General features: G+C 43.6%; 1 protein-coding gene across 1 annotated transcript; it reads right to left on the bottom strand.

Annotated features, from left to right (window-relative positions):
- Nucleotides 1–309: 309 nt before the first annotated feature.
- LOC123634613 (sperm mitochondria associated cysteine rich protein) lies at nt 310–4,417 on the bottom strand. The gene is made up of 2 exons (XM_045546345.1): nt 4,349–4,417; nt 310–865 (listed from the first exon to the last, which is right to left on the bottom strand). Exon 2 carries the CDS (start codon nt 843–845, stop codon nt 558–560), a length of 288 nt encoding a protein of 95 aa, XP_045402301.1. The 5' UTR covers nt 846–865; nt 4,349–4,417; the 3' UTR covers nt 310–557.
- Nucleotides 4,418–16,409: the final 11,992 nt, after the last annotated feature.

The following is a 16,409-nucleotide window of genomic DNA, read 5'->3' as shown; positions in this document are numbered from 1 at the left end:
ATGTGTTCTTGCTTGGTCTGGAGTCCAGTATGCTACTGAGGACCTGGGGGAGATCAGGATTCTTGCACTTTGGGTGACCAACTGTCTTCCTTTTCCTGGGAGAGAAGGGGTTCCTGGAATGCAGGACTTTGATTTTAAAACCACGCTGAGTCAGTCACCAAACTCTAGCTTAGCAGAGGCCTTGTTCTCCAGGACTCAAGTTTTCTGGCTCCTTGGTCCTTCAGAACATGCCCAGAATATTTTCCTGGACTTTAGGCCAGACTGATGAGATGGCTTCACAGGTAAATAAAGGAACAAAGGAAGGCAATGTTCTTTTTTCATTGCTCTTTATTTCTGTGATGTCTAAATGTTAGGATCACTAGGGAAGATGATTCCTGCTTTTTCAACCTTACATTTCCAGATGGAGGTCTCCCTGGGGTCGGTGGCTATGAAAAGAATCAGGGTCTCTAGTTGGGTGGAAATGGGGTCAATGGGAAAGCAGCTTTCCTAAACATACTGAGCTAGACCCTTAGTGATCTCCTACCCTAAAAAGTGGGGGACATGGCTCCAGAGACAATCTACTTGTTTGGCTTCTTCTGCCCCCCACCAGTTTTTGGACTTTGGGGCTGCTGTTGGCTTGGAAAGCCCTTGTCCTGGGTTTGGGGTGAGTTGGGCTCAGACTCCTTGTCAGAGGGCGTGCACTCGGGCTTGGCCTCCGAACAGCAGCACTTGTCCTGAGTGCAACATGGGGGTTTTGGCTGGCAGCACAGATTACATTTTTTTTGGATGCATTGAGGGCATTTTGCCTGGCAGCATTGAACACATTTTTGTGGGCAGCATGGGTTGCATTTTGGTTGGTCACACATCTTTTGGAGATTTGGAGATCCTAGAAAAAAAAGAGAAGAATCTTGTCATCAGAAGGAAAGCTGGGTACCTGCTTTAATCCTCTCCTTCCTTAACCCCCAGATACATCCATCGCTGGGGTGATGACTCAGACCAGGGTTAGGAAAGAAGGGGGCACAGCCAGCCCCATAAAGCTATGCCCTTGTATATGTCAGTATGTTTGTTCCTTACCAGGGAGCCATTTGCCAGATAAAGAATCGAAAGACCAGAATATGTAAGAAATTGGGCCGAGGTCTCTTATCTAATGAGAAACAGTGTGACCCTCAGGAGACTGATTCTGAGTCAAGTGTCAGGCACTTCACGAACATTATCTCATGTAATGATTGCTACCAGACTAAGAGGTAGGCATTTTGACCCTGCCTTACGTATGAAGACAAATGAAGTTCAGAGACCTATCTCAATTGCTTATAAGTGGATTCAAGCCAGGTTCCACCCCCCACCCCCACCCCAGGCCCAAGCATGTGCTTGTTCTGGTCTCAGATGTGGCACCCAGGGACCCAGGTGCACTTAGAGTGACCACCTGTCACACGTCTCCTGAATGACCATCTCACCCCTTGCACTGAGCACATGAGAGGTCAGCTGCTGCTGGGTGGTGCCAGCAAGACAAAATGGAAAGGACATTGCTATTGGCATCACAGGACCTGACTTCTAGGCCTGGTTCTACACTCCCCAGCCACAGGGCTTGAGCAACCCTCTCTTCACCTATCTGGGCTTTTATCTCTTCTTCTATAAAAGGGCAGTGGTGAGGTTGAGGAGGGAGAAATTAGACCTTGCAGGTATTCTCAAACTAAGCCATTCAGAACTTTTGTAATTTCCTGATTCTTCTAGGAGTAGAAAAAACCAAAATAACTCTTTCTTTGCTTCTATCAACCCACCCTCCTTCCCCCGAGGAAATCAAGTCCTCCTGGGAATTTTTCTAGGCCTAGACCCCAATTTGCAACCCCTGGGGTAGCGCCTATATGGTTCACCCTATTCCTCCTATGGCACATGGATGAATGAATGAATGCCACTGCTGTGGCCCCAGACCAGGACAAAGGGTCTAGAAGTGGCCAGGAGTCAGCAGGCAGTGAGCAGGGTTGTTATCTAGCCTTAGGAGAGATGTAGAAGGAGGGGAAATGATCACGTACCCCCCAATGGGGACTCAGCCCACAGCTACGCACCCACGTGAGGGAAGGGCCAGGCTTGTCAGAGCCCCGTGGGGAGGATGGGTGTGGGACTTTGAGTGACAACAGCTGAGGTGCAACCACCCTCTGGCCTCTGGCATTCACAGGCTTTGTGAGAAAAGCCTCTGGCCCAAACTAGTTTTTTTAAACTGAACCAGTTGCTTCTGTGGGCTTTCCTCTAAGCACATGCATGCCTGTATATCTATGTGGGGGGCGGTGTGTGTACACATGCACATGTATGCATGTGTCCGTGCATAGGCTTAGATGCACAAAAGGAAGAACTAGAGGTTTGTGACAATGGCTGTTTAGCTGGATCAAGTTGAGACTACTTGTGCTCACTTATGAGCTTTTTAAATTATGTGTGACTAGCTCACGGCAGGTACCTCCTTCTGCTGTGGGCTCCTCTCTCCTCCCAGTGGCTCCTTCCTTGCCCTCCATTCCATGCCTGCCCTGCCACTCTGCCATCGGGCCACTTCCTGCAAGACCTGCTCCAAATGCTCTATCTGATGCTTAGAAAGCCACATCTCTTGCCATTTTGTCCTGTTCTTTTCTGTGTCCTCCACATAGAGAGACTCCTACGGACAGGAACTACAAATCCCTCCTCACATCAAAGGCTTCCTTAGGGTCACTTCTGTAGGACCGAAATCTGTATCATCCTCCCCGGAAGGTGTGCAGGACTCTCCAGTTAGGTGGTTACTAAAGGACACCTGCCAGATGACCTACTTTGCTGTCTGAACCATCCTTGTGACTATGGAAGACCCAGAGCTTTCGCTGTCCTAAATGACGGGTGTCAGGCTCTTAGACTCAGCCCTTTTCATCTGAGGATCCACCTAAATCCAGGTCGTGCTGTACAAACTGTCCCACTGAGTCAGGTGTGGCTGATATCTCCACCCATGGAAGCAGCAACTTTCAAACTGATGAGCCATGGCCCAGCCCCAGCCCAGCTTTTCTCCACTTCAACTTTCTGAACTGTCGGAGCCTCACCTTGGGGTTTCTCTGTGGAAGATCCCTGGCCTGTGCCCAACGAGGCTGTACTGTGTTCCCTGACACTGTCTGAGGGTCACCTGGTGGAAATGCCCACGGGGCCCCCTATGCTTTGAATTTTCTAAACTAGGGCACCAAGAATAAGAAGACATTTGGAAAGGGTCACCTTGCAAGAGCCTGCCACCTGCTCTAAACCCTCCACACGCCCAAGCTCTGGCTATATGCTGCAGGCTGAACTGGGTCGGGACAGTTCCCGCATGAAAGAGGGAAATGACTTCTTGGTTGACTCACTTGTGACTCCAATGCCTGCCAGTTATTCTAGGATTCATTCTGCCTTTCAGGAAGAGGATTCCCGTTTTAAGAGGAAGACACAGTGGCAAGACTTCTAAGGGGTGGGGTGGGGACAAGTCAGAGTTTCTTCTCCCAAGTCAGGGGAAGCTGCAAAGAGGCTGAGAGAGGTGACAGAGACCTGCCCTGCGCTGCCCTGACTTGCCTGGGAGGGAGCAGGTGGGCGAGAGGCCAAGCAATGAGGAGGTGCAGAGAAAGGAAATGGGACAGGGACACATCAGCATAAAAACAGGTCAAAGGAAGGAGCGAAGGGCCATGAATGCCCTGCTGTCTACCACCACTGCAGTGTTCAAAGCTGTGTCACAGGGAGAGAGAGTGCACACAGTGCCTTTGGGTGCCCCTGCAGCTGTATGGGCGTGAGTGTGGGGGTACACAGGGACCCTGATATCTGTCTCTGTCTCCTTGTTTGAATCTTCTCCCTCAGGGGCCAGACCTAAGACCAGGCTCTGAGAGGCAAGAGGGAGGAGCGAGTCCCTTTGGGTTTCATTTTCTGTTGTTTCTCTCTGTGTTTGGTTTTGCCTCCTTCACCACTTCCTCTCTCTGCCTCTCCATTGCTCTCCGGTCTTTCATTCTCTCTCTTTCTCTCCCCTTCTATGGCTGTGGTTTACCTTTCTCTACCCTGACTGTCAGTGCCCTGAATTGACCGTTCAGAGTCTCTTTGCCACTGGGAAATCCAGCTTGGTGGGATCCATCCCTCCAGGTACAGGCTGGGTTGTTTCTACAGAAGCAATTCTCATTCCAGCCACCAGGGGGTGTGGAGGCATCCTAGGGCACTGGGGACTCCCATCTAGGGGCTCACCTTGCTGCCCCCACTGACATCCCCTCCAAGCATGCGCCCTGTGGTCAGATCCTAGGAACAAGTCCTGAAAGTGGAGCTTGTGCCATATGGAAGATGGAGAGCAGGTCAGGAGTCAGCCCTGTTCCCTGGGGCATAGGTAGGGCAATGCTAAGTCCCTCAGCAGCCTCCCTACCCTGGACGCAGGTCCTTGCCCTCTGAGCCAGCACCGTCTCCACCAACTCCCTGATGCCTGGTATGGACAGTGTCTACTTTCCTTTAATCAGAAAGCACCTCTAGTCACTGGCCTCCTGACAGATGTTCCTTTTATCCAGGAGTAGTTAACCCTCCTCAAACCCTCCCACTTTCAGAAACTTGGCTCCTGCCCAACAAACTTGCCTCCTGGACCACCCTGCCTCCTGCAAGACAGTTTCTTCTCCCTAGGACAAGGTTCCCCCCAAGCCCCATGTTCCTTCCTTCCTTACCCAGCTCCACACAGCCTGCCCCAGGAACCCTGCCAGATCGTGCCATAACACCTGTGGCACAGAGCCAGGGCCGTCCTTTTAGGTCTTACTGCTCTGTTTTAGAGATCCATGTAGAGCCAAACCCGGTTCCATTAAGGTCCTGGCAAAGTACCCTACCTTCTCTTTGCCGTCTGTCCACCAGCCCAGCCTCACCTCCAGCCACATCCTCTCAGGCTAATCCTCAGACTGGCTCAGAGCAGACACCTGCGATCCTGCTCACCTCTTTCTGGATCTTTGAACGTGTTCTGCCCTGTCCTGAAACACCGTTCCCTGGTCTCCATCCCCACAACCTCTGTCAATATTATTCAAACCTAAGGTCTCCACTTAAACAGCACTCCCTGGGGGAAAACTTCCTGCACCTGTAGGCTCTGTCTCCCTGATAGGGTTTCTTGGAGCTCCCTGTACTTCTCAGTACACTTTTATAATAGTTGTTACTTCCCTACTTGTCTGACTTCTCTGCTGTGCTGGCTTCATGAGCACAGGCGTCCTCACCACCTTGCCTGCCACTGTTTCCTATCTGACAAACTGCATGACATTATGTTGGCCTCAGTAAGCAAATAAGTAATGAATGAACAAACCGTGGGAGGGGGACCCAAAAGACAAGGTTTCTCTGAGTTACCTGGTCTGGTCACACACTCCTCAATTCACTATTTTCACGCCTGACTTCTCACAGAAGCTGTCTTCCCTTGACTGGGTCTAGCAGATGTGATGGATCTTTCTCAGCAGCCTAGTGAGTCCATGACTCACAGAAATCAAAGTCTTCTGAGCCAGATGGGTTCCCGCCCCTCCTAGTGCCAAGAGGCTAAGATTCTAAGCTTCTATGACATCATAATTCTCTCTCCAAGACTCTGTGACTGAGTAGCAGACTGACTCACCAGCACCCCCTGCTGGCTAGAGAGTAGATTCTTTAACCCATAAGCATTCTGTCACTTAAAACACAAGCCTAAAGCACAAATTTGTATTGAGTGTCTACCATCTACCAGAATCTGGCCTAAAAAGTGAAATGTAGCTCAATAGGATGTAGTTCACATTTTCAAAGATCTAATTCAATATCAAGGCAAGTCTAATAAACAACTTTGATACCGTGTGGTCAGAATGGCAGTAGGCTAAGCTCAGGGTGCCATGGGTGCATGCGGGTCCAGTTTAGGGGTCAGAGAGGCTTCCTGGAAGAAGTGATGTGTAAATTGAGACTTGGCAGTTGGAGATAGGAAGTGGGACGTGGGGGTATGTCTGAGAGGACATTTTCAGACCCAGCAATGGGAAAGCGTGGACTGTTTGGGGGAAAAGTCCCGTGTAGCTGGAACAGAGTGGGAAGTAGGGAGTAGGGGGGAAATTAAGCTACAGAAGTAGGTAAGGCTGTGTTGCTTAGGACCTTGTATGCCAAAAGAAGGAGTTTAGACTTTATCCTGAGGATAGTGGGAACCAATGAAAGGTTTTAAACAGAGGAGAAACTGGGGCTGTCAGGGGCAGAGACACTGTTTCATTTGCCTCGATATTCCTAGTGTCTGGCTCAGCACTTGGTACATAGATGATTCTGAAACTGAATCAATTTAATCACCTAAAATAGTGGAGAAAGAGAAGCATTTGGTTACATTTGTTCTCTTCCTTTCCTCTTCTAGCATGGTCTCTTTGAAGGCGGTGACTAGGAACTTCTCTTCCCCTGGAAAGCAGGCCTGCCATTAACATTTGCAGGGCACTGGGAAGAACATGAACGGAGGCCTCTGACCTGTGTGGGCCACCCCAGTTCTATTCCTACTCCCAGCTCCATCCTGACCATGAGAGACCTCAGGTGTGCATGAGTGCATACACCTTAGCCACACCATCCAAGTTCTGTTCTTACACTGACCTCTCAAACCATCCATTTCTTGGCCTTTGAGGGCTAGCGGTGAGCACAGTGTTGGCTCAGTGAGTCTCAGGGCCATTTGAACAGGGATTCTTGGGCTCCTTGGAAACAACAGCTCTGTGCTCATATGCTGGACCTATAGACTCATCATCTTCTGAGGAGGGTCATGGCTGGAGGCGAGCCAGAGAAGGATTCTAAAGTGTGGGACCAGGACAAGGGCCCCAGTTGCCGAGGCCTAAAGGTATACTCCTGGGAAGTATGTGAATTGTGCCTTTCATTCTATAATAGGCTATTCAAGTATTTGTTTTTTTACTTACCTTCTTCAGGTCTTCATGCTTGTAGTTATCTCCAAAATTTATTCTGAAAATCTGTGAACTCATTCACCTCTCTCAAAATGTCTAGCATTGTAGTTAAGATCAAAGTCTTAATCTATAAGAATTAAACTCTTTCTGGGAAGAGTACAGAGAGGCGGAGAGAGAGAGTGAGAGAGAGAAAGAGAGATGTGTAAATGTCCATAAAACCTATGAAGAAATGCTTACTCACAGTTAAAGGAATGGAAACCAGAAGATAGGAGACACTGGCTTTTCCATGACAAACTGGCAAAAAATATGAAATTTTCATCACATTAATTATTGATGAATATGTGAGAGACAGCTATTTTCATAATCTGTTAGTGAAATTTCATTTTAAAACCGTGGCGTAGCTAATACATAGCTAATAAAAGCATAAAATCTATTTGTAGGTGGTATGCACAATTCTCCAAGCTATGTAATCAAATGAAATAATCAATCCAGTAAATAATACATTAGTATATTCCCTTTCTTATAAAAAGAATGTATATATGAGATATATACAAAATAAGATAAATGTATGTTAGTATATACATAAATCTTTTTCTAGAAGAATTGCACACACACAGTTTGAATTTTCTAATGATAATCTACATTAGTTTATTGAAATTAAGCTAATGAAGACTATCTGGGAGGTGAGGATAGATATATTTTCTCCTCACCATTTTATTTCTATCTTCTAACACACTGTATGGAACATCCTATGTACTAGTTCCATAGTTAATTAAAAAAATACATGAAAGAATGAGCTAACTCAGAACTTTTTTCATTCTCCTTCTTCTTCTACTTGACTGCCTTCTACTAGAGTCCTTGGTTCTCTTTTCTTCTCCATATACACTTATTTTCCTGGTGGGCTCATTCAGTCTCATGGTCATAAAGGCCATCTATATGTCAATGATGATAACACCAACTTTGTTACTACCAGTTCAGGCATCTCTCCAGAACTTCAGACTTTCATATCCAACTGCTTATTTGATATCCTCACATGGGTCCATTTAGTAAGTTCTTTACCTCTGGGGTCAGTTGCCACCAAGATCAGAACAGGGTCATCTCTATTCCTCAATATTCTGAATAGTCTGTGAACAATTTCTGAGTTTGCATCTACTTGTTGTCATCTGTAAAAGGCCTGGAAGGGAGTAACTAGGCCATCAGCAATAGCTTGTGTGTCCCACCAGGTGAATCGGACCCAAAATTAAAGCTGCAGGCTTTAACTCAAGTCCTTAACTGTCCTCTGGTGGGATTTCGGGATACCTCCTCTCTGTTACTATTCTGCTTTTGAGAGGTTGAAGTCTCACAGTCCCTCTCCCAACTCCACTCTACATCTTGGGTCCCAACTCCAATTAGGGAGAACTATTCCTGCAGGTCACTGAGGTCGTCCCTTTCCCCCCTCAGACCCAGTTAGCCTCACCAACAGCAAGAATTCAGAAGGCCCATCAAGGTAATGACATAGTATTAGAATTTTCAAGTAATTATTGCCTGCTGCAGAGTCTAGCTCAAGACTTAGTTTTACTGCCTCCTGGTGAAGGTACAGCCACTCTTAACAGTCCTGAAACAAGAACAATAGCTCCTTTTTAGTTGTTTTATCTAATGCGAATTCCAAAAATTCCTGTGGCACGATATGTGTGTATGTGTGTATGTATGTATGAAAGAGAGAGTGAGCATGCCAGTTATCAATTTATTGTCTCTCAGTGTCAAACACACCCTTCGATATATGCTCTAAGATAAACAAGGGAACACCTTGAACCATGTCTCCTTTAAAGTGAAGATGACATTGCTCTTTCTTGGTACAGAGTGTTGGAGGGATTTTTCAGAGAAATTGCAGAAGAAAGAGGTGGGAGTGTGTGGCCATCTGACAGTGCCTGCCTCTGCCCTGGGGCTGGAACTAGATTGCTCAGTCTCCTTGCAGCCTCCAGGTGAGAATGACCTTTTCATAGCCTTCTCACCCTGAAACCAAAGCCGGTACATGGCCTGAGCCATACACTGTGGGCTGTCTGGAGATGAGGTGTATGGAGCTGGGGTGGAGGTCATCCACACAGAGCTGTAGCCTTCTCTCCAAGCCCCCTTGTAGCCTGCGTGCCCTGAAGGTAGCCTTTTCATTCCCGCTGCCACCTGGACACCCACTTCACATCCAGGCCACTGCAGGTTCCTGACGTCTGCTTTGCCCTGCGCTTGAGAACATGGCTTATGGTTTGCCAAGCAACTCCAGACCTGCCCAGTCTAACTAAGCCAGAGAACTCTGCTCTCTGGTGGCTGAACCGCACCTTTTCCAGTGAGCTATGAACCCTGCCCAAGTTTTTGTTTTTCTTTGTATACTCTCCCTTAGCCTTTTCCTTATATCTTATAGTTACTCTTTCTTTTGTTATTGTTAGTAATTCTTATATTAAACTCTCTCTGTCTAACTTACCCCATGGCTTCTATCTCTTTGTTTGATCTGCTGCTACAGTCAGACACCTTAGACGTAGAGCTTGGTCCTATAGTGTACCAGCTCTGTGACTCTGAACAAATTACTTAACCTCAGATTCCTGGCCTGTAAAATGAGGATCAACATAGTACTTTTGTATATAGTCATTTTAAGGATTAAATGAGCTGAACATCCGAAAAGATTGCTGGCACAGAGTTAGCAAGCAGGTATATATGGCTAATCAAGGGAACAGACAGAATGAAGGAAAAGAAAAAGGGACAGAGAAGAAAAATAAACCAAGAAAATACCAGAGGGAACAAGAGGTAGTGAGAAATGTACACATAAACACATTAAGCAAAACACAAGAAATCAATAGACAATGAGATTAATTGGCAAGAGATCAATAGATCCTCTAATTTATTGAAAATAAACATTTGATAATACAGTTTAGAAAAAATTTTCAAATACATTATCTTATTTAATATTCAAAATATCAAAACCACAATGAGACATCACCTAACTCCAGTGAGAATGGCTTTTATCAAAAAGTCCCCAAACAACAAATGCTGGTGTGGATGTGGCAAGACAGGAACACTTATATGCTGTTGGTGGGACTGCAAACTAGTGCAACCTCTGTGGAAAGTACTATGGAGATACCTCAAAGAACTAAAAGTAGACCTACCATTTGACCCAGCAATCCCATTACTGGGTATTTACCCAAAGGAAAAAAAGACATTTTATCAAAAAGACACCTGCACTCAAATGTTTATAGCAGCACAATTCACAATTACAAAGATATAGAAACAACCCAAGCACCCATCAGTACATGAGTGGATTAATAAAATGTGGTATATGTATACCATGGAGTACTACTCAGCCATAAAAATGGTGAACTAATACCTCTTCTATTAACCTGGATGGAGCTGGAGACCATTCTTCTAAGTGAAGTATCACAAGAATGGAAAACAAACACCACATGCACTCACCATTAAATTGGAACTAATGGATCAACACTTATGTGCACATATGGAAATAACACGCACTGGAAATCAAGAAGGTGGGAGGGGGAAGAGGGGATGAGTAAATTCACAGCTAACAGGTACAATGCACACTATCTGGGTCATGGGCACACTTACAACTTTGACTCAAATGGTACAAAAGCAATTTATGTAACCAAAACTTTTGTACCCCTGTAATATTCTGAAATTTAAAAAAATTAAAATAAACCAACTTGGTATGTATTGTCATTGTTGATGTTGTTTCCATTTTCAAATGTCTAAGATGAGACTCAAGGAAGTGTCCCAAGCCACACTGCTAGCTTGGAAATCTGCTCCTGAATCTTGCAGTCTTTCCACTACTGCCCTCTTGTGATCAACACCTGACACTTTATAGACCAGATTGTTGGCCCCTGGGCCCTGCAAGGAGTTTAGCTCTCCCTGGTAATTGTCATTCCATTTTCATTTAAGCCAACTCTAGTCCCTACAGAAGACGCTACACAACACTGGAAGGTATCCAACATGACTCAAAGAAGAAATATTTATAATTATTGTCCCATCTTTTTAAATTTTTCTTTTTGTTTTCTGTTATATTGTACTTAAAGTTTATATAGTAATATGTGTATAAAATTTGTTAATGAATACGAGTATACTCATTACATATTAATACAGGTTTGAATAACATTGCTCTAGAGCTACATTCCCCAAAATTATTTGAACGAGGTATAAGTAATCTTTTTAATTTAATAATGGAAGAACACATTTAATTTTGTTCAAGAAATATGAATAATGCCCCCTTGCATTAAGGTTGAGGAGCAAAATCAAGGTCCCACAAATTTATTTTCTCAGTAACAAAGCAGAATAAATTTGTGTAGTAAAATGTATATTCAATAACATTAATTGGATCTCAAGTATATGCTGATATTGAAAAATAAGATAACATTGATGAATTCTTTCCCATCCATTAGACAATATACATCAGGGCAAGGATTAGGCAGAAATTCTGCATGTGGATTAGTAAAGGTCACGTGCTCCTGAGTCAGATAATCTGTCAAGAGACTTCCTGGCTTTCCTCTGATTAGGCATTTTATTTTCTTAAATGCAGATTGTATGCTAAGAATAAAAATAGTATGTGTCATTTATATTGCAATGATACTTATATTGTTTACAGCATTTGTGAAGAACATTATCACTTGCAATTATTTTTTTCATGGAACACCTGTTGACAAAGTATAGCATCTCTAATATTCTGTGAAAGCTTTCAAATACTTTTAATGACTACAATCATTTTTCTAATAAAATCTTACATTGGGACCACTATATATAAAACAGACAAGAGTTCATCTATGTATTTAGGTTTATCTTTCACGTTGAAATTTACATCACTTAATCAACTAAGAAAAAATGGACTATTTGATGAACATACAAAAATTAATTCATGATTTGCAGATGACAGTGCAGTCTTGTAATTAGTCTCAGCATCTGCTTTATTTCTGTATTTTTTTCTGGCTGGACAGCACTGGTAAAATTATAATTATTACTTTGCAAATGGCCTTCAGGGCCTCTGGTCAGAGTGGTGCAGATTGTGCACAACACAACCCCAGGGAGCACCAGTCACAGCACCAGCATCGGACAGTGGCCAGGCTTGGTTTGTTCCTTTGTTTTGCTTTTTAACAACTCATTTTCCAATTTGAGCATATTTTCCTAATAGATTCACCTCAATATTTGAAAAAGTAATTGTAAAGGGTTTGGGCACTATCAGTAGACATACCTAAGAACTGCTCACATTCTTTAATTGGAAAGTGTTTCATGTTAAAAAAAATTTTTTTAAATGAGTGTGTCAGACAATGTAAATTGTTGGTGGAGAAATATATGACATGATATAATATATGATGTGGTATAGCACAGTGTAATATATTAACTTGCATATATATAATATTGTGACACAATCCACAGTGCTACTCTTAACATTCTAAGATTCCTCACACCTTGACTGTAAACTTTTAAAAGCAATTTGGCCACAGCCAAGAGAAATGGTGGCAACTGGGAGTGGGAGTGGAGAGGACTCTGCTCACCCACCTGCTTCCTCCTCAGTTCTCACAGCCTCTCCTATCCTCTGCCTTCGTGACACTCAGCACTGAGGCCATCATGCCCTCTCTGCCTGTTGGACTCAGCATCACTAGAAGCTTAGGACCCCAGATCACACGTCGTCACCAGGATCCATCCCTTCCCCCATAGGCCTGCACATTCCATAGTGGGACCCCATGTTTCACCACACCCCAAATCCCCGAGAGGTTCCCAGAGGACTCATGGTTGTACATCAACAAAACACACCCTACCAACCAGCTCTTCTATCAAGGGCCCCTCTGCCCTCTTGCTCTAAATGAAACCTGGTTCCCCAGAGTCCTCTAATGGCGTGGCTGTTTTCTTCTGCCCACACCCTCTGTAGTTCCTGGGCCGGGAATGGGCCAGGTGTCCATGACACCAACCACTAGTCCTGCACTGCAGCTCCCCAGGAACCGTTTAGCACTCGGCTCACTGTTACTTCATCTGACACTTTTTGTCATTATCTTTGGTTATTTTAATATTTACAGAAATGATTCCCTTAATAATTTGCTTTATAATTTTTTGACCTCCGTGCCTCTATTTGGTTTGTCCTTCAACCTACTGTTCATCTACTCTCATGTCATGTCTGCCTAGACCTCATTATTATTAACAACTTCAACCCTTCTATAATATCAAATTCAAGTAAGCCACTCCCCAAACTTCACCTCCTGTATTCCCAACTCACTTCTAGTATTCCAACTCTAAGAAGTTTTGACATTTTCACTGCACATTACTTCCTTTTTTTTTTTTTTGAGACAGAGTCTCACTTTGTTGCCCAGGCTAGAGTGAGTGCCATGGCGTCAGCCTAGCTCACAGCAACCTCAAACTCCTGGGCTTAAGCGATCCTACTGCCTCAGCCTCCCGAGTAGCTGGGACTACAGGCATGCGCCACCATGCCAGGCTAATTTTTTCTATATATATTTTTAGTTGTCCAGCTAGTTTCTTTCTATTTTTAGTACAGACAGGGTCTCGTTCTTGCTCAGGCTGGTCTCGAACTCCCCACCTCGAGCGATCCACCCGCCTCGGCCTCCCAGAGGGCTAGGATTACAGGCGTGAGCCACTGAGCCCGGCCCACATTACTTCCTTAATGCCTTCGTTTCTCTTCTCACCCAGTATAAGCTCCATGAGCTATCACTACGATCACCCACTTGCATAATCCACCTCTTTCTTGCCCTCCTGTCTCTCTCCTTAAACTTCCAACACTTCCTTCTCCCTTCTCACTTTCAGCTAATAAACATACTTATTGTTTTGTTGAGAAAATAGAAGCAATCAGAAGAGAACATCTACATTTTCTTGCCTGCTAACCTACCTGTGTTTGTACCTTTATACTCTCTTTTCCCTCCTGCTATGGCGTATGATCTGCCCGTGCTCCTCTCTGAGGACAGCCCCTCCACTGGTGCCCAGGACTCATCCTTCTAGCCTACCCAAGAGTATCATACCAGCAATTGTCCCTGCTCTATCCCTCATGATTATTTTGTCCCTCTATAAGGTCAAATCAGCATGTAAAATATTATATCATCTGCCATCTGAAATATACATGCAATGCCTATCTGAAAGATATGTCTCTGTCTCTTTTTCTATCTTAATCTCACAACCACTTCAACACTCAATTACCTGTTTTCTTTACTGTGAAACTCCTCAAAAGTGTTTTTGTCCTCTTTGTCTCTAATTCTGCTTTAAACCTAGTCAGTCAAGCTTTCATCTCACCGTTTGCCCTTGTCAAGGTCACTGACGATCTCCATATTGCCAGATGTGATTGGTGGAATTGAAACTACCTGCAGCACTTGCCTGAGATGGTCACTCACTGCCTCTTTCTTGAAGTGCTCTCTTCATTTAACTGCTCGGCCTCGACTCTTAGAGAGATGGCCTCCTTCCTCACTGGTCACTCCACCTCAATTTTCTTTAATGGTCGCTTGTCATAGCCCTGATTTCCAAATATTGGAGTGTTCCAGGGCTCAGTCATTGTGTATCTTCTGTCTCTCTGTATTTAGTTTCTATGTGATATCATCCTATCTCAAACATATGCTGATAATTCTCAAACTTCTTTCTCTAGACTTATGTATCCAAGATGCCTCTTCGTTTTCCTACTCGGATAATTAATATTATCTCAAATTTAAAACAAAACTATCCCTCCCATACAAAAACCCCTGCTTCTCCTAAAGTCATCCTCATCTCTTAAAAAGTAACTCCATCCCTCCCATTGCCCAGATGAAAGCAATCCTTGATTCCTATTTTTCTTATACACTCGTATCTATTTACCAGTGAATCCTGTTGGTTTGGTCTTCAAAATATATCTAGAATCTGAGAACTTCTTATCACTTCCACCACAACTGCCTTGGTCCAAGCCACTGTTGGCTCCTGCCCTCATTGGTGTAGTGGTCTCCTACAGGGTCAGCCTGATCTGAACTTGACCTCTGCAGTCTTTGCTTAACAAAACAGAGGGAGTAATAGCCACAGGTTGGTTAACAGATACAAAGCACAGCTAGACAGGAAGAATAAGCTCCTTTATTCTGTAGCACAGTAGGGTGATAATAATTAACAACAATTTATTGTAATTATTTTCAAATAGTTGGAAGGGGATTTTGAGTGTTCACAACACAAAGAAATGATAAATATTTGAGGTGATATGCCAGTTACCTTGATTTGATCATTGCACATTGTACACATGTATCAAAAATCACACTGCATCTCATAAATATGTGCAATTATTATGTGTCAATAAAAAATAATAATAACAGCAAAAAAGGACCCTAATTTAGGTAATTGTGCACCTCTGGCTTTGTCAGACATTGTTTTGCAATATGTCAGCATCTTAAATTTATTTATTTTTCATTCAACACACAATTACTTAAGCACATATTAGCAATAGTGTCTATTAAAAACACAGTTCCTACAATTTTTCTGTCACTACTTTTGCAATATCAATGTAAATATCAAATTGTGATGATTTATTAATAATATGTTAAAAAGCTGATCTCAATATTTATAAGTTTTCTTCTGTTGATTATGTGTCAGTCATTTTTATATTTAATTGCTTGAACATACTGTACCAAAACAAGCAAAATGGAAATATTGCCAACAGCCATACTCCTTTTTAGTTTTGTTGTAAATATTTCATGATCTCAGCCTTAGAATAATTCATGAAGTGAGGTTGATGTCATACTGGAATCATTCTGAACTTCTTTATCTGCAAATGATTCTAATTGTACTTCTAAGTCAGCTGGTCATCTAACATCCTTCTTACAGTGTCAATTGCATGTGATTTTTAACAAGCTATTCTCTAGTAGTACAGTCATACATCACTTAATGACGGGGATATGTTCTGAGAAATACATCAATACGTGCAATCTCCTTGTTGTGGGAACATCATGGAGTGTAATTACATAAGCCTAGATGGTTTAGTCTACTATACACCTAGGCTATACGGTATAGCCTGTGGCTCTTAGGTTATAAACCTGTACAGCATGTTACTGTATTGAATATTATAGTAGCAATATCCCCAACCTTTTTGGTACCAAGAACAGGTTTCATGGAAGATAATTTTTCCATGGGGTGGGAGGGAGGTGGAGGTCAGGCAGTGAAGCGACCGATGGGGAGCAGCTGTAAATGCAGATGAAGCTATGAAGTTACATTTGCTTGCCTGCCTGTGTGGCCCTCCCAGTTCCTAAGTTCCATGGAAGACAATTTTTCCACAGGGATGGAGCAGTGGCAGGGCTTTGTGGTCTGTGGGTGGGGCTGGGGGGTTGAGGACCATGGCTATAGGGAATTGTGACAGGACTGTAAGTATTTGTGTGTCTAAACATATCTAAACCTAGAAAAGGTACAATTAAAATGTATACAAATTATATATACACACATATAAATAAAATATACATACAGTAAAAATACAGCATAAAAGATAAAAAATGATATACCTGTATAGGGCACTTACCATGAATGGAGTTTGCAGGACTGGAAGTTGGTCTGGGTGAGTCAGTGAGTGAGTGGCGAGTGAATGTGAAAGCCTAGGACATTGCTGTACACCACTGTAGACTTTAT

The sequence above is a fragment of the Lemur catta genome, chromosome 3 (assembly GCF_020740605.2).
Source record: "Lemur catta isolate mLemCat1 chromosome 3, mLemCat1.pri, whole genome shotgun sequence".
In the NCBI taxonomy this organism is placed as follows: Eukaryota; Metazoa; Chordata; class Mammalia; order Primates; family Lemuridae; genus Lemur; species Lemur catta.
The sequence above is the reverse complement of the archived record's forward strand: the minus strand, read 5'-3'. Positions and strand labels throughout refer to the sequence as shown.